The 24418-nt window shown below is 42.9% G+C and overlaps 1 protein-coding gene and 1 non-coding gene across 3 annotated transcripts in view; one reads left to right on the plus strand and one right to left on the minus strand.

Annotated features, from left to right (window-relative positions):
- Nucleotides 1-24418, plus strand: part of KHDRBS3 (KH RNA binding domain containing, signal transduction associated 3) — a 189386-nt gene that overhangs the window by 112879 nt on the left and 52089 nt on the right. For both annotated transcript variants that reach the window (XR_006198064.1, XM_042923128.1), the window contains exon 6: nucleotides 8108-8303. Coding sequence is in view for 1 of the 2 variants with exons in the window: in XM_042923128.1 (XP_042779062.1) it covers nucleotides 8108-8303 (196 nt within the window). In the remaining variant the exon portion in view is untranslated. The remainder of the gene's footprint in view (nucleotides 1-8107; nucleotides 8304-24418) is intronic.
- LOC122211346 lies at nucleotides 5433-5535 on the minus strand. Its single transcript, XR_006198645.1, has one exon. It is a non-coding gene; the product is annotated as a U6 spliceosomal RNA (small nuclear RNA).

Raw genomic sequence — 24418 nt, forward strand, 5'->3', positions numbered from 1 at the left:
ATTTGTAGCATTTTTGCGTCCTCCGCAGCGTGGTCAGACTCTTAGGTTTGTACGCTTCTTTCCCTCATGCCTTCCTCTCGCTGGGGGGGTGGGGGGGTGAGGGCTTAAAACCACACAATTCTCATGGAATGTCATACTTAAAAACTAATCTTCAGGGGCACCTGGCTGGCTCAATCAGTGGAGTGCATATGCCACTCTTGATCTTGGGGTCATGAGTTCAAGCCCCACGTTGAATATAGAGATTACTTAAATAGATAAATAAATAAATATTTTAAAAAAAGGACTCTTCAAAGGATCTTCCATAGATAAGTGTCAAGAGCTACATACATCAAATGACTTGCCTGAAATTCTGCTACAGATATTTTAGTATGATTCCATATACTCCGAGGGCACATAAACAAACAATGTTGATGATGCTGGGAAAGAATTGTGAGCTTCTTGAATATATAAATTTGTGTTTTTCAGTTTGATGGAAAACATAAATTCATAGATTCAGAAAACATGCTGAATATTTTGTGGTCCATATGCTAACTTGGATGGCAGGGATAGGGTATTAGCTAAGGAAGCAGCAGGCTTAATTAGTTTGAATATACTCAGATTAAATGAAATATCACACAGAAATTATGTGCTATACGTAGAAATTATTCTTTAATCACATTGAAGCATTTTCTAGATATACACTGCATATAAAAAGATGAGTAAGACTATAGAAATTATAGTGTCATCATCATTGTTGTTCAGAGTGATTGAAATTTATATACATTGTTGATCTTGATTGAGTAGGGGATGTGTTAGGTACTTTCTGTGTCTTGGGTCATTTTCCTGCACTGTACCACTAAGAAACGGGTTGTGTAACTCACTTGGCAGTGGAGGAAACTGGCTTGGAAAGTTTAGACTGTTGATTAGTTTGAATATTAGCTGGAAGACAGAAGTTGAGCCAGTAGGTACAGTCAGAAATTGAATTCAGATCTGACTTCAGTGTCCTTTCTCTTGACCACCACTTTTGGTGTGCCAATTTTTATGGCCTAGGACGAACAAAAAAGACCTAATTTATAATATGTATAAAAGGAATAATACAAGTTACCTAAGAGTGAAAAAGTCTTTTAGATTTTGCATCTTTTCGATGACCTTAAAGTTTTGAGAAGTACTGGCCAGGTTTTTGGTAAGATGTCCCTCGTTCGGGGTTGGTTTAATATTTTTTCTCCAGATCAGCTTGGCCTTATGGTTTCAGGGAACAAAAACCACAAAGGTGAAGTGTCATTTTCATCACATGTTGAGGGTTCATACTGTCCACATGACGTAGTACTGCCGACGTTGCCTTGGTAACCTGGCTGAGGTCATACTTGAAGGGTTTCCCATTTACAGTTACTCCTCCCCCGCCCCCCTTTGAAGGGTGGGATATCTTCATAAATTATCGGAAGATGTTTCTCTTCTCTCCCATTATTATTTCAGTCATTTGTTTATGTCAGTGTAGACTTTTGCATATTTCTACATTTTATACATCCGGTTAAAACCCAGTACTGCTTTTTTTTTTTTTTTTTTTTTTTTTTTTTTTTTTAAACTCAGATTGTTTCAGCTTTGGCCATTGAGAGCTCTTTCAGTTGGCTCCTCCCTGCTCCTTTCACATACACTCATTATTCTTTTTGTTGGTTATTTATGCATTTGTTTATTTACTTATTTTCGAGTACTTGCTTACTACTTTTTAACAGTTTCTTAAAATTTATTTATTTTGAGAGAGGGAGAGAGAGAGAGTGTGCATCACAAGCGGGGGCGGGGGGAGAGAGAGGGAGGGAGGGAGGGAGACAGTCCCAGGCAGGCTTCACACTGTCAGTCAGCGCAGAGCCCAGTGCGGGACTTCAACTCAGGAACTGTGAGATCATGACCTGAGCCACAATCAAGAATCAGACGCTTACCTGAGGGACCCACCCAGGTGCCCCGAGTACCCTTACTTTCTGCTCTGCAAGTTGCTGCCGCAGCATCTTGCATACCGGGATCGGCCATTTCTCCAAGGAGCCGTGGTTCCTTTTGTTGGAGATCGGTATCAGAGACCAGAGCTGGGTGCTGGTTCTGCTTGCTGCTGCTGGGATGTCCTTGCGTCCAAGCCCTCTCAGCTGTCAGAGCGAGGAAACGTGTATGCTACGAGGCCACGTGTATATACACGTCTGTGCATATTTCTGCGATTCACTGTCTGTATCTATAGTAAATGAGTCAAGAGTTCATACTAACGTGTCCACTTCTAATCCATTGCCTTTATTGCCCACTCTAGCCTCTGCCCCTTGCTTATCTATAACCTTCACTCCAACGCGGCGTGGCTTCCATCATCGTCCATCCAGTGCACATGCATAGTGTCTCAGAATCGTACGTGCACCTGCACCCCTTCTCGTGGGAAATAACTCTGTCACCTAGAGCAGTGCTTACATACAGCTTTTTTTGCCTTTAACTTAGAAACTTCACTCGTTTCTAAATTCATTTTTCCTCTCAACTTCAGAACGGTGTTTTTTTTTCTGTTTTTTTTTTTTTTAAGTTTGTTTATTTAGAGAGAGAGAGCAAGTGAACAGGGAAGAGGCAGAGAGAGAGAGAGAGAGAGAGAGAGAGAGAATTCCAAGCAGGCTCCATGAGTAGCCTGACACAGGGCTTGATCTCATAAATCGTGAGATCATGACCTGAGCCAAAATCAAGAATCTGATGCTCAACTGAGCAACCAGACACCCCCATGAGGGTGTTTTATATGTTTTTAATATAGTTCACATGTTTTGTCACATTTAGCATTCCATCCTAAACCCTCAATTTCCTAAATAATATATATATATATATATATATTTTTTTTTAGTTTGCATACATTAAAGTTCACTCTTTGTGATACAAAGTTTTGTGGGTTTTGACAAATTCTTTGTCACCTCTCCACCATTTCAGCATCCTACAAAATAGTTTCATCCCCGTAAAGTGTTCCTACTGCTTTACCTGTTCAACCTTCCCTCTTCCCCTGAACCTGTGTCCGCCACTGATTATTTGTTTTAACTCATCAGTGTAGTTTTTTTCTTTCCCAGTATGTCATATAATTGGAATCATACGGTATGTAGCCTTTTGAGATTGGATTCTTTCATGTAGAAACATTTTAGATTCATCCATATTGTTTCCTGGTTTGTGAGCTCATTTCTCTTTATTGCAAATAATACTCCCATTGTATGCATGCACCCTAGCTTGCTTATCCATTCACCCCTTTTTTTTGGAGCGGGGGGTCAGGGAAAACCTTTAATTGATTCACTTGAGTTCATACAAGTTAAGCAAAATTCCTAGAGAGGAGCTTTCCTCCAGAAGATTCTTATTTTTCTTTTTAGTACTTTTTCCATCAAAAAAAATTATAAAATATCAAACTTGTTTTTAGTATATAATTTATTGTCAAGTTAGCTAACATACAGTGTATATACAGCGTGCTCTTGGCTTTTGGGAGTCCCGTGATTCATCACTTACATGCGACACCCAGTGCTCATCCCAAGTGCCCTCAATGTCCATCACCCATTTTCCCTGCCCTCCCTACCTGCATCAACCCCCAGTTTGTTCTGTGTATTTACGAGTCTCTTATGGTTTGCCTCCCTCTCTGTTTATAATTTTTACCCTATGACCCAGCAATAGCACTGCTAGGAATTTACCCAAAGGATACAAGGAGTGCTGATTCATAATGGCACAGGTACCCCAATGTTTATAGCAGCACTATCAACAATAGCCAAATTATGAAAAGAGCTCAAATGTCCATTAACTGATGAATGTAGATTCTCCTCTTAAAGGGCATAAAGCTGCAATAAACATTCCTGTGCAGGTTTTTGTGTGGAAGTAAATTTTCAAATCAGGTGGGTAAGTACCTAGGAATACAGTTGCCAGATTGTGTGGTAAGATCTCATTTAGCTTTGTAAGAAAGTGCCAAACTGTCTTCCTCTTCTGTGTGCCCATGAGCAATGCATGAGAGCACCTTTCCTTCACATCCTCACCATCAGTTGGTGTATTCAGTTTTTTGATTTTATTATTCAAATAGATATGTTTTAATTTTCAGTTCCCTAATGACAAATGATATAGAACATTTGGCTATTTGCCATCTGTATAACTTCTTCAGAGGGCTGTCTGTTCTTTTACCCATTTTTAAATTGGGTTTTCTTACTGAGCTTTAAAAGTTCTTTATATATTTTGGATACAGGTTTGTTGTTGTTGTTGTTGTTTTTTATCAGGTATATGTTTTGCAAATATTTTCTCCCTTTCTGTGATTTGTCTTTTCATCTCTTAACAGTGTCTTTCTCAGAACAGAAGTTTTTAATTTTAAGAAAGTCCAATTTACCACAGATTATATCATAGATTATGCTTTTCATATGGTATCCAAAAACTCATCAAACCAAACCCACATTGATTTCTTCTGAATTTCCTTCTACAAGTTTTATACTTTACATTTAGGTGTAAAATCCATTTTGAACAGAGAGGAAGGCAAACCATAAGAGACTCTTAAATATAGAGAACAAACTGAGGGTTGATGGGGGGGGGGGAGGAAAGGGGGGGTGGAAAGTGGGTGATGGGCGTTGAGGAGGGCACTTGTTGAGATGAGCACTGGGTGTCATATGTAAGCGATGAATCACGGGAACCTACCAAGAGCATGCTTGACACACTGTATGTCAGCTAACTTGACAATACATTATATTTAAAAAAATAAGCAAAATCCATTTTGAGGTAATTTTTGTGAAGGATGTGTCTGGGTTCTTTTATTTTTTCTTTCTTCTTTATATTTTTTATTTATTTATTTTTTTTTTTTTTTTGAGGCCTGTGGATATGCATTTGTTTTAGCACCATTTGGTGAAAAGACTTGTTTCTCCATTGAATTGTCTCTGCTCCTTGGTCAGTAGTCACTTGACTGCATTTCTTTGGATCGGTGTCAGGGCTGTCTTTGGTTCCGTTGTTCTGTGTGTCTGTTTGTCCATCAATACTTAACTATCTTGATTACCGCAGCTTTATAATAAGTCTTAAAATCAGATACTGTGAGTCCTCCAGCATGTTCTTCGGTATTTTGTCGTCTGTTCTGGGTCTTGCCTTTCTACGTATTCTCTAGAATACGTTTGTCAGTCTACAGCGTGGCTCTCTGGGATTTTGATTGGGATTACACTGAGTCTGTAGGTCGAGCTGGGAAGAATTAGCAAGAATTGACTCTAACAACGATTACGCATGGGATTATTCTCCTTTGATTTATTTCATCACAGTTTTATGGTTTTCTACATAGAACACTTGTGCATATTTTGTTAGATATGTACTAAACCATTTCTTTTGTTGCTTTAATAAATGTTATTATGTATTTTTTTTAAAGACTTTACTGTTTTAGAGCAATTTTGGGTCCACAGCAAAATTGATAGGAAGGTATAGATATTTCCCATAGGCCCCTTGCCCGCACACATGCATAGGAAAATCTAAAACACTTCACAAATTGGTATGTCATTCTCGAGCAGGGACTGGGCTAATCTTCTCTGTATTGTTCCAATTTTAGGATATACCTTGCAAAAATGAGTACTGTAAAATATATATGAGTATATATTGTTGACTTACTAGCTTTGTATTCCAAGACCTTGTTTTTATGCTTATTAATAAGCTCTAGGAGGGGGTACCTGAGTGCCTCAGTCATTTAAGCATCTGACTCTTGATTTCAGCCCAGGTCATGATCTCGCAGTCATGGAATCAAGCCCCGGATTCATTCATTCATTCATTCATTCTCTCTCTGTCTCTGTCTCTTCTCTCTCTCTGCCTCTCTCTGCCTCTCCCCTGCTCACATGTATGTGCACGTACTCACTCTTTCCCAAAAATAAATAAATAAACATAAAAAAAATAAACTCTAGGAGTTTTTGGCTGCTTTGTTTTATTTTGTTATGGTTGATTCTTTGGGGATTTTCACATAGAAATTATGTCACCTGTAAATAAAATTTTATTTCTTCTTCCACAATCTTACAAGTTTTATTCCTTTTTATTGAATTAGGACTTCCAGTACACGTTGAATAGGAGTAGTAAGGGTGGCCACCCTTGCCTTGTTCCCAGTCCTAAGGGGAAAGTATTCAGTTTGTCACCATTCAGTATGATAGTAGCTGTAGGTTTTTGTAGATTTTTTTTTCAACTTGAGGAAATTTTCTTCTTCCTACTTTGCTGATTTTTTTCATGAATTGGTATTGCATTTTGTTAGATGCTTTTTCTGCTCTTTATGATTATATGATTTTTTTTTTTCTTTAAGCCTTGTTGATGTGGTCGATCACATTGGTTTCCTAGTGTTGAACTCGCCTTACATACCTGGAATAAATCCCATTTGGTCATGGTATATAATTTTTTGATATATTGTTGGATTTAATTTGCTACTATTTTTGAGGAATTGTACACCTTTGTTCTTGAAAAGATCATGATTTATGGGTTGTTGTTTTTTTTCTCCCCCCCATTTCTTAAAGTCTTTAATGGCTTTGGTTATCAGAGAGCCTTATCCGTGTTCCCCCTTGGATGACATATCTCTTCTTGGGGAGGTTAGATAATCAGCTAAGCCAGTCCTGTGGCATCCTCTCTAGACCCCCATGTTCCCCCCACCCAACCCTTTGGCCAGTTGTGGCTCCCAGAAGGGGACTTAGAAAAAAGATCTCGAGAGGTGCCTCCTCTGCTAGGTCCCCACCAGGGTTCAGGACTAAGCAGAGACCAGTTACTTCTGTCCTCCCCGTTGGCCCAGTGTCTGAGTAGTAATGCAGGAGTAATTTTCAGGAGGCACTTTTAATGACCAGCTTCATAGAAGGAGTTAAGGATGTATTCCCTCTGATTTTTATTTTCTGGAAGAGATTGTAGAGAACTGATATTCTTTCTTTCTTTAATATATGAAAGAATTCATTCAGTGAATTCCATTGGAGTTTGGTGCTTTTTTTTTTTAAGATTATTACTCTTTTATTAAAGTTCTTTAATAGATATTTCAGATTATTTAATTATCTACTTGTGGGATTTAGTCATTTGTATATCTCAACGAACTGGTGCATTTCATCTAAGTTAACACATTTCTTGAGCCTAAAATTGTTTCTAATCTTCCTTTCGTATCCTTTAATGTCCTTGGGGTCAGTAGTGATGACCCTGTTTCATTTCTGGTACTGTTTATTTTTCTTGTTTAGCACACCTAGAGGTTTATCAATTTTATTGAACCTTTCAAAGAACCAGCTTTTGGTTTTGTTAATTTTCTCTGTTAAGTCTTTAGCAGTGTATTTGCTATCCCAATGAAACTAAAGAAGGAGATAGGAGATGCGCAGGCAGCCATGTTATCTAGGACAGTTCTCTTTATTTGGGGGATGTTGTCCGTGGGAGATGGATGAGGCCAAATCTTTTATTCTCTGTCTTAGCCTCATTTTTCTGTCATTTCTTCATAGACCTTGCACATTTTCTCAGGTTTTTGCTTTTTTGGGCTATTCTTGGTACAGCCTCCTTCCTTGCTCTCTGACTTGAAATCTCATATTTTATGTTAGAAATACGTAAATACACATGTTGAATTCTACTTCAGAAAATATCTGTTTATTCAGTTTGAGAAGGGTGTTTAACAAAAAAAGAATGGTATCTTAAATTACTCTGTGGTAGATACATTATTTGGCAAGGTACGTTTAATTTTCTCTTTCATGGCACTCTGATGTATATTTTGGTCCCTAGCTTTGCTAGTTATGTGTTCTCAGTTTGAAGATCTCTCCAGCCTCAGTTTCCTTGTTGATAGATAAGCAGAATGCAGCCCAGCTCATAGTGTTGGCATGGAGGTTGGATGTGACCCCGGCCTGGGTCCCGAGTGGATGCAGCCTTCCCAGATGTCCATAGCTTCCTACTCTGTATTTTAGCCAGAAATTGAGTCTTGGGGATGCTTTGATGTTATTATATTTATCGCTGCTGGATAAGCTGCCTAAGTGACTTGGCTTCCTTTTGGTAGATAGCTCTTTCTCATTGGCTTTAGTTTTTACTTTGTGTGTGGTTTCCTTGTTTCTTTTTACAGAAATATGGGGCATTGATTTTTCTGAGGTATAAATGCATGTGAACCATGGAATGGTAGAGACGATGATGAAGATTGCTAACTTGACCCTCTTGCTTACAGGGGAAGGGGAGGAGTCACAGCCCGGCCAGTTGGAGTTGGTGTACCACGAGGGACGCCGGCTTCCAGGGGAGTCCTTTCCACCCGAGGGCCAGTGAGTCGGGGAAGAGGGCTTCTCACTCCCAGAGCAAGAGGAGTGCCCCCAACTGGGTACAGACCTCCGCCGCCACCCCCAACACAAGAGACCTACGGAGATTATGTAAGTAAAGGTGTCATGTGATTGACGCAATCCTCACATAGCATTGCATGTTGTAACCAGTGGCCCCCCTTACCTTGTTGTGGTTCTTGAACATTCCACCTCAGTTCAGCAAACATTTATCGAGTGCTAAATAAGATGTGATACTTGAAGTATAAGAAATGAAAAAGAAATAATCTCTTAGACCAGGTAGCTTACAGCTAAGATAGGGAAGATGAATTGGGGCCAGTGGGAAGGTTCAAGACCAGGATCAAGGAGACACGCTATCGAGCTCTTACAGGACTTTAAAGTAACATTTGATCATAGTCCACTCCAGATTGCCTCTGAGTAACCCAATCATTTAAAAAATAATCACTTCCACATACCGAGTTGTTTTCACCCTCAAGTGTTTCCTCTGAAGGGCTGCTGCTGAATATGGATTCATAGTTGAAATGTTTTTCAGCAAAGAAAACAAAAGTTCCCAATTTTTTTATATTAATGCAAATTAGTTTTTCCACTTACCATTCAATAATTCTTTGATATGGTTCATAGACTTACTTAACATAAGAGAAAGAAAATATATCCGTGAAAACTGGGTGGAGGGGAAGGGCAGAGGAGTTTTTTAATAAGAATGCAACCCCGCCTGGGATTCTTCCTCTGACCTCTGAGTTTAACATAAATAAGGAAAATAAGTAGTGGATAGATGTTTCTTATTACTGGCTGAAAGTATTAAAGAAAAAATACAGGAGCTGTTGTCAAGGAAAGAGAAGCGGTGACGAGGCTAAAAGCAAGAGCCGATGGGCTCTCATGTTTTAAGTCAGGGAAATTTCTTGCTGGGTGCTCGGCACCTCATTGCACGGTGTCTAAAAGTCTGCATTAACTCTCTGGGCCACAGACAACATCTGCAGCTTGGTCCACAGCCACTGGAAAGAGCAGTCTTCGCCCTGGGCGAACTGAACTTTTTATAATTCCCTGAATATGCTGTGTCCCCTCAGGCTTCCAGATCTTTCCTCGTGCTGCTTTCTCTGCCTAGAATCTCATCTCGTACTTCCTGTCTGTCTTGCTAGACCTAGCTCAGCTCTCATGAGGGGAATTCAGAGGAGGTGGGAGCTGATGTATTGAGTGTTACTGCTGAGGTCATGTGTCTCGATCACGTGTCTCTTTCCCACCTGCACAACGACTTCTGGAGGGGCAGGGACTGTTAGCTTCTGTCTCTCTGTACCTGGCAGAGAGTGGCTCCTGGGAACTCAGCGAATTATACTTAACAAATAAATCCCACGGTACTTTCGCCATTTTGCTGTTCAGTTGGAGAAGGACGTGGCCTCCACTTCTTCTCCTTGTTTTCCTTACAGTCTGACATGTTCCTATTTCCCAGTATTCCCACCAAATGACAGTAATCATCATGCCTCAAGCTCTCCCACAAATGCAGAGTGCCTTGCAAATAGCAGAGACTACAAAGGGAAGAAAGTGCTATTCAGTTTCTCTTAGTAGGGCCTGTGTCTTTGGTTTTCCAGCTCAGCTTACGTTGGTTGAGTTCTCTCAGGTTTGGATTAATGTGGTTCTGGCTGGATGGTGCTGCCGTAATTGTCAGGCAGAGGGTGTGGAAAACCCGGATCCTGGGCCCACTGCACCATCCATGTGGTATGAGTCAGGCAAGGTCCTTGTGTGGCTTCATAATCACATTTCAGAAGGAGCTGTTGCCTTCTTCCCACGCATTACTTCACCTTTCCGCTCAAGAAGATCTACTGAATTCCTGCTGTGTGAATGAGACGCATGTCCTCTCTCTCGGTGTGTACACCCCAGTCAGTCTGGAATGAAATTAGGAGCGACTGGGTGGCTCAGTCTGTTAAGTATCTGACTCTCGATTTGGGTTCAGGTCACGATCTCCCAGTTCGTGAGACCGAGTCCCGCATCAGGCTCTGTGTTGGCAGCGGGGAGCCTGTTGGAGAGTCTCTCTCCCCCTTGCTCTCTGCCCCTTCCCTGCTTGTGTTCACACAAGCTCTCTCTCTCACTCAAAATAAATAATTTTTTTAAAAAATGATTTCTAGGATGAAATTAGATGAATACAGGTAAATATTTCTTGAAAGGCTCAAGTCCAGGGGAGGAAAGGGAGGGAGAAATTTAAGGCCCTTGTTTCTTTTTCTATTTGTAGCTCTGATTTTTATTGATAAATGAACAAATGGGAAAGGCATCGTAACGATTGTTCTGAGAAGTACTGTCTTGCGTTAATTCACCCCCCTTTCCATTCACTGCAGTGGATGATGGGACAGGGGCCGTGCAGAAGGACACTTGTGTGCTTTCAGGAGCAGACAGGGCTGGAGAGCTTGTAGGAGAAAGGTGGCCTTCACTGTTCGGATGCCCCCCCTCGCCTGGCCCTCGTCCAGGCACTAACTGTCGCTGCGGCCGCGGTTCCAACACGGTTGCCTTTCTGCCACGCGATTGCCTTTCTGCCACGCGGCAGTGTTGCCTTCAAATAACCGATGACCACGTTTGCTGTCTTGGTTTGAATTTACCTGGAGTGTGGCCCTGGCGGTTTCATCAAGTTCATGCAGTAACTTGCACACGTGACTGCTTTGAGAGTGTGCTGTAGGTGGTGGAATAGGACACATGCACAAAAGAAATACAACTGATGCTTGACCAACACAGGTTTGGACTGCATGGGTCCAGCCATGTGTGGATTTTCCTGATAATTACAGTACATTACTATAAGTGTATTTTCTCTTCCTTATGATTTTCTTCATGATACCTTCTTTTCTCTGGGTTACTTTATCGTAAGAGTACAGTATATAATACACACAACATACAAAGTATGTGCTAATCAACTCTTTCTGTTATTGGTAAGACTTCTGGTCAGCAGTAGGCTATTTATGAGTAGTTAGAGTTTTGAATTTTTTGTAATGTTTATTTTTGAGAGAGAGAGAGAGAGAGAGAGTGCAAGCAGGGGAGGGCAAGAGAGAGAGGGGGAGACACAGAATCTGAAGCAGGCTCCAGGCTCTGAGCTGTCGGCACAGGCCCCGACACGGGGCTCGAACCCATGAATTGCGAGATCGTGACCTGAGCCGAAGTCGAACGCTCAACCGACCAAGCCACCCAGGCGCCCCCATTAGTTAGGTTTTTGGGTGGTCAGATGTTATACACACACATTTTCAACTGCATGGGGTCAACGCTGCTTACCTCACGTTGCTCAGGGGTCAGCTGTACTATCCTGAGTGCACTTGCTTCCTCGAATTGAATTACTTCCATGAAGAGTTTAGATTATGTACTATACCTTTCTCTCTTAATTTGTATCTGTTGCTCTTGGGAATACTTACTGAAGTTCATAGCCAAGAGCAAGGATTTTCCATGTCTCCCCTAGCATTTTACAAGCCCTCCGCGGTGTTAGAGTGAAAGCTTCAGTAGCTGGACGCTGTGCACAGCCAACAGTGTTGGGCTCTGGTGTGAGGAGGAGACAGCCTCCTTGCCTCACGGCGTGTGCTTTTGACCCCTCTTCGTTTCCTCACCTGACTTGAATTTAATTTCTTACTTCCACTCCCTCTAAATATAGCCTTGCAGCATCTGGCATATTCCCAGACATTGGCCGTTGGTCCCGTTTGAAATCCTGAAGATTAATCACAACATGCTTAGCTTTGGAGCATGAGAAGGGGAAAGCAATCATAATTTTAAACGAGGAAATTTGTTTGCTTGTAGGATTTTAGATTAAGTGGGTGCACCGAAAGATACCCAACTTAGAAAGCGTAGGATCCTGTAACCGCCTCAAATAGTTAATTCATTCATGTGGCAAGTGAGAAAGTTGAAGTTAATCTTTAAGACAACTATCCCATTGAACTAGAGTGATCATAAATTAGCTTCTAACCTCCGACAGTATGGATCCCTCACTTACATTCACCTTTATATTCCCAGCACCTGATGTGTATCTGGCACATAGGAGGTCTTTAATAAATGTTTGCTGAATGAATGAATGAATGAATGAATGTTCTCAAGACCGAGTTTTTAAAAATTGCCATGGTGTGGAGAACCCACCCAAGATGCCTCCTGTGTGGTTTTCGTTCTTACTCATTTAGCAATTTATAGAGAACTTAATTATTAGCAGACAGCTCTATAATGCAGTCATTAGTTAGTATACATCTGTTTCTCAGAAGATTATGAACTTCTAGGGAAAACACCGTGTCTCTTAACTGATGTCTAGACACTAGCACAGTCTTTGGCACATTGTACACACTAAGTAAATCTTTACTGGATTAGAGACCTGGTAAATTTTCCTAATGAGGGTGACCGTTGATCTTTTCCAAGTCATTACTGTAACCTTCCGGTGGGAAGAAGTATGATAGTTGGCATTTGAAAAAACATCTTGCCTCAGTTATCCTTGTCTTCTGGTGTTCAAAGGGCAGTTACAGGTAACAACGAGAGAAGACTGGTTCTGTGTGTAGCTCCTGAGTCACATGCTAAAGATCTCCTCTCAGTCGAAGAACGAACTTTCCAGAGTGATGGGATAGGATATTTAACGAGAAACCACTCTCCACAGGGCACTTTCCTATATGTCATGTCATGTTCTCGTGGCCACTCAGTGAGATATTAGGATCCTATTGTACAAATGAGAATTTAGGGTTGGGGAAGTTAAATGTCTTGCCCAAAGCCACGTGGGTGATAAAGGAGGCACAGAGGGGGGATTCCAAATTCAAGGCCTGTCTTCTCTCCCCAACAGTCAGTGCTTTATTAAAAACTCTACCAGCTGGGATTATAGGCTGTTCTCATCTTTGGAGAAGAATGTGGCATGTTACCCTCTTTAGGAGTGTGGGGGTGATGGGTGACCCCTGTGACCCCTTTCAGGGTAATCAGCCCCTGGTCTTAAGCTACCTTAGGTAGATGAATGGAAATTGAGAATAATTAGGAAGAACAGGATGGGCTTAGGATTTTTAAAAATAATCAACAGCAATATTATCCTATTTATTGGCAAAAAGAAAAGTAGTATTTTTTGTTAAGAGTTTCAGAGCATCTGTAACTCTTGAAAAAAGACTTGTCATTCCTTGGGAACTCAGAAGTGCAAGTTCTAAAGTCTTCCTTGCAATACATTTTTAGTGATAAATGCTTTATTTCCATCAATTTGGTTATATCTAACCAATTCAATTTGCTTTTCATTTTAACTGCCATTTAACATTAGTATTGGAGGCCATCGTGTCCAGAATAAAAGGCAAAAACGTTGCTTATTTAAACAAAAAAAGGGGTAAAATCCTGTTCTTTCAGATCCTGCCACAGCTGCTGCTGTTTTGAGCAAACACGCGTGTCAGTCCCGAAAACCCGCCGTATTCTTCAGAGTACGTGCCCTGCAGTGAAAGGATTCCAACTTTGTGTTAGGCTCAAAACTCCGTGAATGATGTATGTTACAATTTTTAGTGAGTGCTTGCAGTATGCTGGTTTTAAGAATATGCCTGATAAGGGGCACCTGGGTGGCTGAGTCGGTTGAGCGACTGACTTCGGCTCAGATCATGATCTCGCGGTCTGGGAGTTCGAGCCCCACATCGGGCTCTGTGCTGACAGCTCAGAGCCTGGAGCCTGCTTCGGATTCTGTGTCTCCCTCTCTCTCTGCCCCTCCCCTGCTCATGCTCTGTCTCTCTCTCTCTCTCTCTCTCTCACTCTCTCTCTGTCAAAAATAAATAAACATTAAAAAAAAAAAATGAATATGCCTGATTAGCCCGAGTGAGAAAGCCTGATAATTTGAAGGTATTTCCTTGTCAAAATGTGCCTATTGAAATTTGATTTTTCTCACGGTGTGTTTGTGAAGATACTTGATCATTTATAATATCATCTGAGCCGACTCTTCTTCGTCACAATCCCTATCATCAAATATTCCCTGAGTATGCGTCCTTGAGAAGAACATCCATCAGCAAGTAGGTTTGTTGGTCCGGGGAAGATTTTTGTGACAGGAGTGCAGGTGACACACGGTAGCCGCTTGTGTAGAACGGGCCAGCTCACCATCGGTGAGACCAGATCCTTCTGTCCCTGAGTGCTGGTCTTTTAAGAAAACAAGACAATTCAACATGATTACCTTTTTTTTTTTTTCCCAGAAAAGGAGAAAACAGATAATGGATATGTTTTCAACCATTTGAGTATAAATTGGGACCTTCTCCACTTTTAACTTCATAAGATCAGACATCATTACTGTCTGTAACTTCTCATCTCTTTTTTTGAGAACAAGAAGCACCTCTTCCCCAAAATGACATTGACTCATTAGTTGTGTCCAAATAATTAAATAACTGGTAATTAGTATAACCCAATGTTTTTAAAAATGAGATTTCTTTTTCCAAAGGCATACTCGCTATTCAAGATGTATAAACTCAAATTGTCTTAGAAATTTTAATCATATTATTATGCCCAAAGAGAGCACTGTAACGATTCAAAATGTTGGTATAATTATGCGCAAGGACGTGTGATGCGTCCTGGCAGAGCCCAAGTTACATATGAATTTCTAGAATGAAACTGTTTTTGATAAATTACTTCAGGCTCCGCGTGCCAAGCAAACACACAATCCAAGTAGGTGCGTGTTCCGTAAACACTCAGCGCTTTTTACCGTCTCTGAACACTGTCGTCCATTGCCGTGATCTCCCCCAACATTTACATGTTAACAGCGACTGGATCTAAATCTCCAAGCCAGGCCTCTCCCTTGCACGCCCTGCCCCGTGGTGTCCGCTTCCTGTGTCCTCTCTCCCTGCGTGCGTGCCCACGGCGGCGCCCGCCGTCACAGCCGTGGTCTGGGCCAGCCCGGAGGCTCACGGAGGCGGGTCGTGGTGGAGGCGCCACCACACCCCCAGGCTCCGGGCTGTCGTCCGCGCCTCTTCGTCATTCCCTGTAATCAGACAGCGAGCCAGGTCTTCTCACGGCTGCGTAGCTGTTCGGTCTCCAGCTCCTCCCGTGACGGCGGCTTTAGTGAAGGTGCTGGCCCTCTTTAGGAGATCTCCCTCCCTCCCAGCCTCCGGGTCACCCCAGTGGGTGACCGCACCCACTTCCCCAACCTGCCGCCGTCCGTCTGCGGTGCCGCCCTTGGTCTTCATGTCGCCCTTGGCACTCCCTTTAAATCTCTGTCCACTCCTGTGTTTCCTTCCACCCAACACATAGTGCTCTTTCAGTAAATGCTGGTTGTTCAGATGGACACACGAATGCACGTATAGACAGACCTGTTGACGATGGCCGTAGCCTGCTTAGTCGCACCTTTGCCCAAAGCCTTGTCCTAGTTCTGGTTCTTTCCCTTAAATAACGTTATTATTCATACTCCTTCTAGAGTACGTTCTAGTATCTGTAGTCTGATAATGCTACTGCCTGCCAGCTCCAGAACGTAAAAACTAGTTTAGAATTTTAAAAGGATAAGTGTGAGATTCTGCTCAGTGACCTCCGAAGGCCTTGAGTGTCCTGCCTGACTGTTCAGCCTGCTAACCCTCTGCTGTCCCCACGTGACCATTTTACGTTCTGTGGATATCTGTTGTGGTTCCCTCAGCACAGCAGGGACTTGAACGCTTTGCATGTGCTGTTGATTCTCTTCGAATGCCTTTCTTGTTTTGTCCACGCAGGCTCTTTTGACTGTTTATTCTTCTGTTGTGAAGCCTTCCTGGTCCTGATCAGACACTGTTAGTGGCATCTTTGGTGCGCTTTAGACCTACCTCTGTGTCTGCTTGCTCGTTTTTGTCTCCAGTAGGCTGTGGATTTCTTGAAGGCAGGAACTGTCTTTTCTTTTACTTCCCTCTCCTCCCCCTCCCCCTCCCCCTCCCCCTTCCCCTTCCATCTTTGTTTGCGCAGAGCCTGTCACAGGGCCTGACATTTTAGAGATAATAAATAAACATGCAGAGGGTGGCCTTTATTACTGCCAACTAATTGTGTCATTTCATGTGTCCCATGCACTGTTACACATACTTAGTGAAGTAAAATTAAGTATCTCAAGCCAATTTTAGCAAACATAACATGGCTCATTTAGTGAACTAATGTGAAAGAATACAGTTTGATAAAGAGAATGTTATTCTGACAGGTGCAATACATACTTGGTTTCTTATCCCCCTTCTTATCAGTATCACCATTGTTTCCTTCTTATGCAAAGTGTTTAATCCTTTTGGGCTTTAGTGTCTGTAACTGCTAAGTACAGGTGAGGGTACTTGACGGAACAAATGAGCAGGTTAGGTCAGACACTGGCCTGACTTCCTTTCCAACTTCAGAATTCTGTAATTGATTGTTTTCTGAAACTTACTTCGTTCCCAGTGTCACCCTAGAGAAGCTTTTTCTAAGGAGGAATTACATTTTCGTAAAATAGAAATCTTGATACTAAAAAGAAATAAACAAACAGAATAAACAAAGCAAACTAAATTTTAATGAGAGAAGCTAAAAGTGAAAGTGAGTGGCTCTGAGTCTTTTGAATTCTAGAACGGACGTTTTGGAAAATGTTTTAAAAAATGAGATTTCTTTTTCCAAAGGCATACTCACTATTCAAGATGAATAAACTCAAATTGTCTTAGAAATTTTAATCATATTGTTTTCCAACTCAGTGAATTATGGCTGTGTCTGCCATCTATTTATTCGTAGGAACTATGTGCCATTCGGTGATATCCCAGTGTCCTCATGTGTAATCATTCTAAGTCTTGGAGGCTTAGTTGATGGGTTGATCACCTTTAAAGGTAAACGTGGGAGGGCACTCTAGATGAAGTCCTACAACTTTACCAGAATATGGAAGCTCTCCGCAGGCACTTGATATGCTCGGATTATCCAGCTGAGCTGTGGACTGAACAGAATGTGGAACTGTCCAGCATTGCCCCTGTGATGCGGCAGTGCCTCTTTGAGAGAGGCAAGGGGAGGCCTGGCAGACCAAGGGCTCTTGGAGCCTGTGCTCTGCCCTGGAGACAGGCCTTGAAATGAGGAGATAGAGCTTCTCGATCCTGTCTTACTGCAGCTGCTCTCGGGTGCTTCCTCATAGGCCATCTGCCAATAGTGAACTTAATCCAGGTTTAAAAAGTCAGAGACAGTTTTGAATGGGAGCAGGAATCTAAACCTCATGTTTTGCAAGCACACATGTCTTTTCTGCCCATGCTCTGGCACCGTGACTCATTAGAGCTGTGGAAGATGAAACTTGCTTTAAGGGAAACGCGGCTGGGGGGGCCCGGGTGGGTCAGTCGGTCGGGCTTCCCACTTCGGCTCAGGTCACGATCTCGCGGTCTGGGGGTTCGAGCCCTGCGTCGGAATCTGTGCAGACAGCTCGGAGCCTGGAGCCTGCTTCGGATTCTGCGTCTCCCTCTCTCTCTGTCCCTCCCCCGCTCGTGCTCTGTCTCTCCCTTGCTCTCTCAAAAATAAATAAACATTAAAAAAAATTATTAAAAAAAAGAGAAACCCTGCTACTACCATACTCAGTGTCTTCCTCCATAACATGGCGGCACAGGGCCGCTGGAAGAATCAACTCTTCTAAATTTTTGGTGACTGGAAACATCAGTGAGGGCCTTTGGGGAGAATCAAATACAGTATATTTTTTAAAGGTACATGTAATTCTTTAGGGTAGATTTTGTCTTAAAGACTCCGTGAAGTCACACCCCTCATTCTTTGGAGAGCTCACCTGAAGTTTTGATTACATGACTAGTTTGGGGACTTCAGTTACAGGAGACGGTTGTATAATGGCAGATTTTCCCAATGCGGTGACTACTGGCATAATTTTGTGACAGTTAACTAATCTCTAAATTGTTTCAATTACCTTGTTTTCCATAGTGAGAAGTTTAATTAAAACAGAGTACAGATTGCGAAAAGGTTATTTATGAAAATGCATTTTAAATGTGAATTGAAAAGCCTAGGGACACCTTTTTATTTTAGATAAAAAGATGAGGGTTCTATAATTTTTTACATCCATTTTACCAGAAGCAAGAATAAGAGCCACATGCAATTTACTTGAAATGTCTTTCAGGAACTTCACAACCCGATCTCGTCCCTAAATTGCTTGAAACGGTGACCTATTTTGGAAACGTAAAACTTTGGGAAGTGATTTCAGATTTTAAACTTATGTATTTAGAGGGTTTTTTGGTTTTTTTTGGTTTTTTTCCCTTTTTCTCTGTACTTTAAACAAAACAACCAAAAGTATTTTATATAAGAGCCTGGGCTCTGGAATGACAGCGTCACAATGGCGTGGGAGCACATTTTGCCTCTGTAACTAGGCTCGCCCATCCGAGTGAGTGAGCGATGACGGTTGTATCTGTGCTACTGTGATAGAGGTGTCCTGTCCCTCTGGTGAATCAGGGCTGAGGCGGGGAGGGGACTTTGGAAGCATTGGAATAGACCTCTCATCAGGGATCACCGACAAGAACCTGGCACCTTAGTGTATCGTTTTCCTCACGCATAAACGTTCACTGAGCTGCATCCATTGACCTCATTCCTTGCCATCAAGCAGATCAAGGTCTAGGAAGGAACACCATTATCACCCCTGACTTTGAATCTTCCCATAATCCCCTGCCTGTTTCAGGTGGTGGTTTTCTGTGTATACACCCTGTGGATCCCTGTGTGTACACCCTATTTAAAATACTTTTCTTCGAGCAATGCGATCACTCTTTTATTCATATCATTACTCCCATTACATTTTAAGTCATGGATGATAGGTGCATGCCTTCTTATCCACAGGGCCCAGCATGTAGTAAGTAATCAATATTTGCTTGCTTGATACAGGGGGGAAAAAAAAGATGATAGGATATGACACCTATAATTGACTTACATACAGAATATTTCAGGAGGACCAGTGAAGGGATACGATGTGCTTGATGGAATGTGGAAAGACTTTCTAGAGGAGACGGCAAACCAAGCAGGGACGGGTGCTCACAGCATTCAGGCAGGGAGAGCTAGAAGGATTTCCACGAGGGCTGGACGTGCTGTTCACATCCATACACGTACGGGAGGCGGTGTGTGCAGGGACAGCCAGCAGAGGGGCGGCAGTGCTGGGTTATTGATGAGGTTTATTATCATCTTTATACCTTCGTTTGTATTCAGTTTGTTGACAGAGTGTGAGGTACATAACAGGACATGGAATGTTGGAAGATATTTCAGGGCTAAAGCAGTTTAAAATAAAACACATTGTCAGGTTGGGCAACACAAGTGGACAGCCAGCTGGCCATCCAGATACGGCCTCATGGTGTTACACCATCCTGGCGAGTTGATTGCATATATGGTCCAACCCTTGGTGTTTATAGGGACAAGCGATATGTATATCATCATAGCTACAAACAAAGGCGGGACTCAAGCTGAATAGATTCAGATCTTTGCTGTGTCTTCAACTGCTGTGTAATTTTGGGTGAGTCGCTTATCTGCTCTGTGCCTCAGTCCCTGATTCCTAAATGGGAACGTCAGTGCTTCTCACGTGGGGCTGTTATTGAAGATTAGACAAATTAACATATGGAAAGTATTTCAAGTGGTGCCTGGTACATAAAAAGTGGTATGTGAGTAATTTTGTTGTTCGCTCAGAAATGTAATTCTTCAGTTGACCAAGTGGCTCTGTCTTTCAGGGCAGACCCTTTTGCTAAATGTGCCCCGGACTTTAATACAGTAGTTGCTCCTTATCTCTGGGGGTTATGTCCCAAGACCCCCAGGGGATGCCTGAGATCTCAGATGGTATTAAACGATATGGTTACTATGTTTTTTTCCATACATATGTATCCATGATTAAGTTTAATGTAGGAATTAGCACAGTAAGAGATCAACACCAATAACTATAATAAGATAAACAGTTATTGCAGTACGCTGCAATAAAAGTATGTGAATGTGGTCTTTCTCTCAAAATATCTTACCGCGCTGTCCTCGGCCTTCTTCCTGTGAGGACCGGAGACGACGAAAGGCCTGCGCCAGGAGGTGGAGTAGAGCAAGGGGCATGAGACAGGTGTGGGGACGCAGCGCGAGCTTGCTGTTGACGTGACGACGGGTCACGAGGTGGACGAGCTGCTTCCGGACTGTAGTGGACGTAGGAAACCATGACCACGGAGAGGGAAACCTTGGATAGGTGGGGATTGCTGTGTATGATAAACACAAGATCCGGTGCTCTTCACAGCATCCAGAATAATTAAAGATAATCACAAGTGCTAACGAGAATGGGGTGCGGTGGGAATTCTCATCTGCCACTGTAGGAAGGTAAATTGATATAACGACTTCGGAAAAATATTCGGCACCCCCCTGTTAGAGCCGAACACACGCTTCCCTAAGACCCAGCGACGCTGCTCCCGGGAGCTACTCAGCAGAGGTGTGTGCAGACATGTGCCACAGGACGCATGAAAGAGCCACGCAGGCAAAAACTAGAAAGAAGCGAAATACCTACGCACACAAGGGTGGGTGAGCACGGGGTGGTGTGATGAAACAGACCAGAATTTTCAAGCAGCGAAACGGAACCAACTGTGGCCACATCCGGCAGCGTGGACACGTCGCACACGCGTAACGGTGGGTGAGAGAAACGTGGCACAAGGTAGTGGTGACTCTGGTTCTGTTTCTATAAAGCTCAACGGCAGGCAAACCCCAGGGTTGGTGTTGGAATCCGGGATGGTGGTTCCTTTGGGGGGAGACGCTGTCGTGACTGAGGACGTGTACAGGGGGTGTGTCTGGGGGGACGTTGATGTTCCGGTTCTTGATCCTGGTGCCGGTTACATGGCTGTAGTTACTTGGTGACAATTCACCGAGCTGCACGCTTAGGGTTTGTAGCTTTTGATGCCTTGTTTTTATGCTTGAATAAAAGGTTTTTAAAATATGACCACTTTGTGTATGAGGAATGCTATGGTAGACAGAGCAGATACTCTTGTGTATAACAGAACAGTAGCTCCTCCTGGAAACATACCTGCTATTAGGCCAGGTGATAATTTGAGGATTTCCCAGAAATCTAAGCAAGGAGAAATCTTAGTGCTGACGTTATACAACTCTGATAGTACGGGGCTCATATTTTCATTGTGGGGAAGCCGCTGCATTGTGCATTAAGTGTGCCTTTCTGTGGACCGGGGGGGTCCTTTCTTCTTCACGGTGACCCTAGAGTCACTTGATGCCTCTCTCCTGGCCAGTTGTCACTCACACAGGGGCCATCTTCTCACTGAGAAGTGTACGTGAACAGATCCGTAACTGTCGGTTATTCATTCACTTATCCATTCGTTCAGAAAGCATTTATTGACGGTTTCCTCCTGCAGGCACTGCAGGACATGGTAGTAAAAAAGGGCAGGTGCCCTGTTCTCAGGAAGACTACATTTCGGGGGGGGGGGGGGGGGGGGGGGGGTTGGGGAGGGGTCATAATCAAATAAATCCTGAGTATTGGTGAGAATCCACCCCAGACCCTCTTGCTAAGAATGACCAGGAAAGGTGAAACAAAAGCAGGAAACAGAAGACATCTTTGAAGGTTTGTAAAACCAGACACAGCACAAAAAATACTGGCCAACCTCTTGACGAAAATGAAAGGCAAAGCAGCCAGCTCAGCATTTCTGACCGCTTTGGCCCGTGAGGCAGCCTTTCTCAACTGGGGTTCCTCGTCTGAATCTCGGAACGGAGAAATTGATGGCCCGGAGGTGCTGGCATTCCAGATACACAGGAGGGGAGTGAGGTCACTTCCACACAGCAGACGCCTCAGGGCACCGGGCTCCATTCTCTGGGAGACCCTGGTTGAGAGGGCCCGTGATGGCTTCTGCCAGTTCCCTAAGAGGCGGCCGAGAAGCTGAACTGAACTGGAGTTTGGGAAGGCTAAAAAAAATGGGAGTTGAGGCCCCCCCGGATTTGGATGCAGAGGGTTGGTGAGCCCTAGGCTTTGCCTTGGAGCTCAGAAAAGCACTCCCACGGGACGCTTTCCGAGCGTCCCAGTCCCTTGTGGGTTAAGGTTAAGCCAGAATCGCTAATTATCCTGTCCTCCCACCCAAAGCAAATATAAATGGTCTCTGGAGAAATGCGTAGTATAGGCTTTGATAAATTATTTCTGTAACTTTTCATATATAATTACAAATTGAAGCCACCAAAATAAAAAGCTAAGGGAAAAAAAAAAAGAGAGAAAGTAGATTCAGATAGCAGATACAAATTTTAAAGTAACTCTGTTCTTTAAAATCAAGGAGTTAAAAGGTAAGATTGGTTGTTGAAGCAGACGACTGGAAAATACAGACAACAGATACTCTAAGGCTGTAAAATGCAGAAAAGAACTAAGTAAATGGTTTTCAGCAAATTAGACGCAGATGAAGGAAGAAATACTGTCGTGGAAGTCAGGGCAGTGGAGCAGAAAGACAGACCTTGGTCGCCACGGAAACTCTCCCGAGGCCCAGAAGCCTCTGTCGGCACCTCCTTCGCTTCAAGCCACACGGGCCCCAGGTGACCTGGCGCCCATCCTCCCTCTGACTCTCTCCACCTTGCTGTCTCTACCTCAGGACCTTTGTGCTTGTTTTTCATTCCGCCTGAAATATCCCCCTCCCCCTCAAACACATCTGCTTAAACAGCTTCTCACTTCCTTCCCGTGTCCTCCTCAGTCCCTGCTGAGTCCTTGCCCACAGCCCCTCCAGCTGCCCCCAGGTCTCAAGCCTCCCCCACCTCTCACTGTGCTAACCTACTGTCCTTGTGATGGCTGGTTTTGTTTGTCTGCTTCCCCCTGGGAATGGAGGCCCCAGGGGGACAGAGACTTTGTTTTGTTTGTTCAGTACTGTATCCCCAATGCTTACAGCAGTGCCTGGCACACAGTAGGCATTCAACAAACGCCCCCCCCCCCCCCACCCCGCCCCGGGAGAGAGGACGAATTGACCTGAAAATCTTCAGCATGATGTGCGTGGTGTGGCGTTAATAAAATATAGTAATTCCCCTTTCTTCCATCTTCATGGGATGTTTCGTTTTCTTTAATTTTCGATATACAGCCTTGCCTTGTTTGTGGAATTTCTGGGTTAACCTCTTTGTTATCTTATTTTCCTTTATTGTATTTTCGAGCACCTTGTCCATTCCAAACGAACATGATTCTGTCTCGGTTCGGTGGCCTGAGAGCTGGAGAGCCTTTCTGTGAGTCGCTGACCTGGCCGTGTTTTCACAGGCTGCGTTCAAGTATGGCTAGAAGCACAGCAGACCGCGGGGAGCCCCTTCTCCGTCCAGAACCGCGCAGCGCCTACAAGCATTTGCTGAACGCATATGCACACGCTGCAGTTTTAGACAAAGTTTTAAGAATTTAGCACATTCTACAAGAGACAAATACCTGGAGAGCTCTGATGTTTCTCTGGCCTAATAGCTTGAAACTGTTAAAAGGGATAGATCTTTAAATAAAACTGCCTTTATTGGGCAGGCCCTGTGCCAACCAGCTTTCATATGTGCTTTTTGGTTAATCTATCCACAACCATCAGGAATAGCCAGGACGTGGATTAGGATGCCATTTGGCAAATTATAAAATTGAGGTTGAGGAGGATAGGTGATTTTCCCAAAGCCACACAGCTGGTAAGAGGCAGAGCTGGAACTTGAACACAGGCATCAGACTCCAAAGACGGATAGGGAGAATTTGTAAGATTCCAGTAGAAGCGGCATAGTATTTTCCTCATAGCCATAAACGAACACCTAAGGACGTGATTGGATTGTTGAGTTAATGGTGTTTTATTTAAATGATTATGGAAAAGATTCTTATATAGAATTGTTATCAATACTGTGATTTTTGTCCTTAATGATAACCTGTTTCGGTGATATGTTCGTGGTCATTGGTGATACTTGACAAGAATATTAGTACTCAGAACGCAGGGAAAATGCAGTTCTCAAAAGACTGGTTTTAGCTTAATGTTTGTTTAATAAACTCAATCATTATAAGACTATAGATTTTAATAAGCTTTAGTACTGTATTATGAATGAAAACTTTCTGCATTTGGAAATGACCAGATATCACCCTAATTGGAGTGAGGTGTTATATAGGGTAATTGTTTCCTTTTAAAAGGGCTCAAAACCAAAACATTACTTTTAAAATCACTGTCTTTTGTGAATTCTTCTGTTTAAAATGGCTTTTCCCAGCTTAAATGTTATGCTTGATTTTGCTTGTGACAGAAATAGAATTAAAAATAGGCCATGCTGTTTCCTTTATCCTGGAAAATCTCTTCTTTTCAAAAGCAAGACTTCTTTGGTATTTGGCCACGTGTCAGTTGGAGTTTTATAGGTCGGGTGCGCAAACGAAGAATTTCTACCTG

This window comes from Panthera leo, chromosome F2, assembly GCF_018350215.1.
Source record: "Panthera leo isolate Ple1 chromosome F2, P.leo_Ple1_pat1.1, whole genome shotgun sequence".
NCBI lineage: Eukaryota > Metazoa > Chordata > Mammalia > Carnivora > Felidae > Panthera > Panthera leo.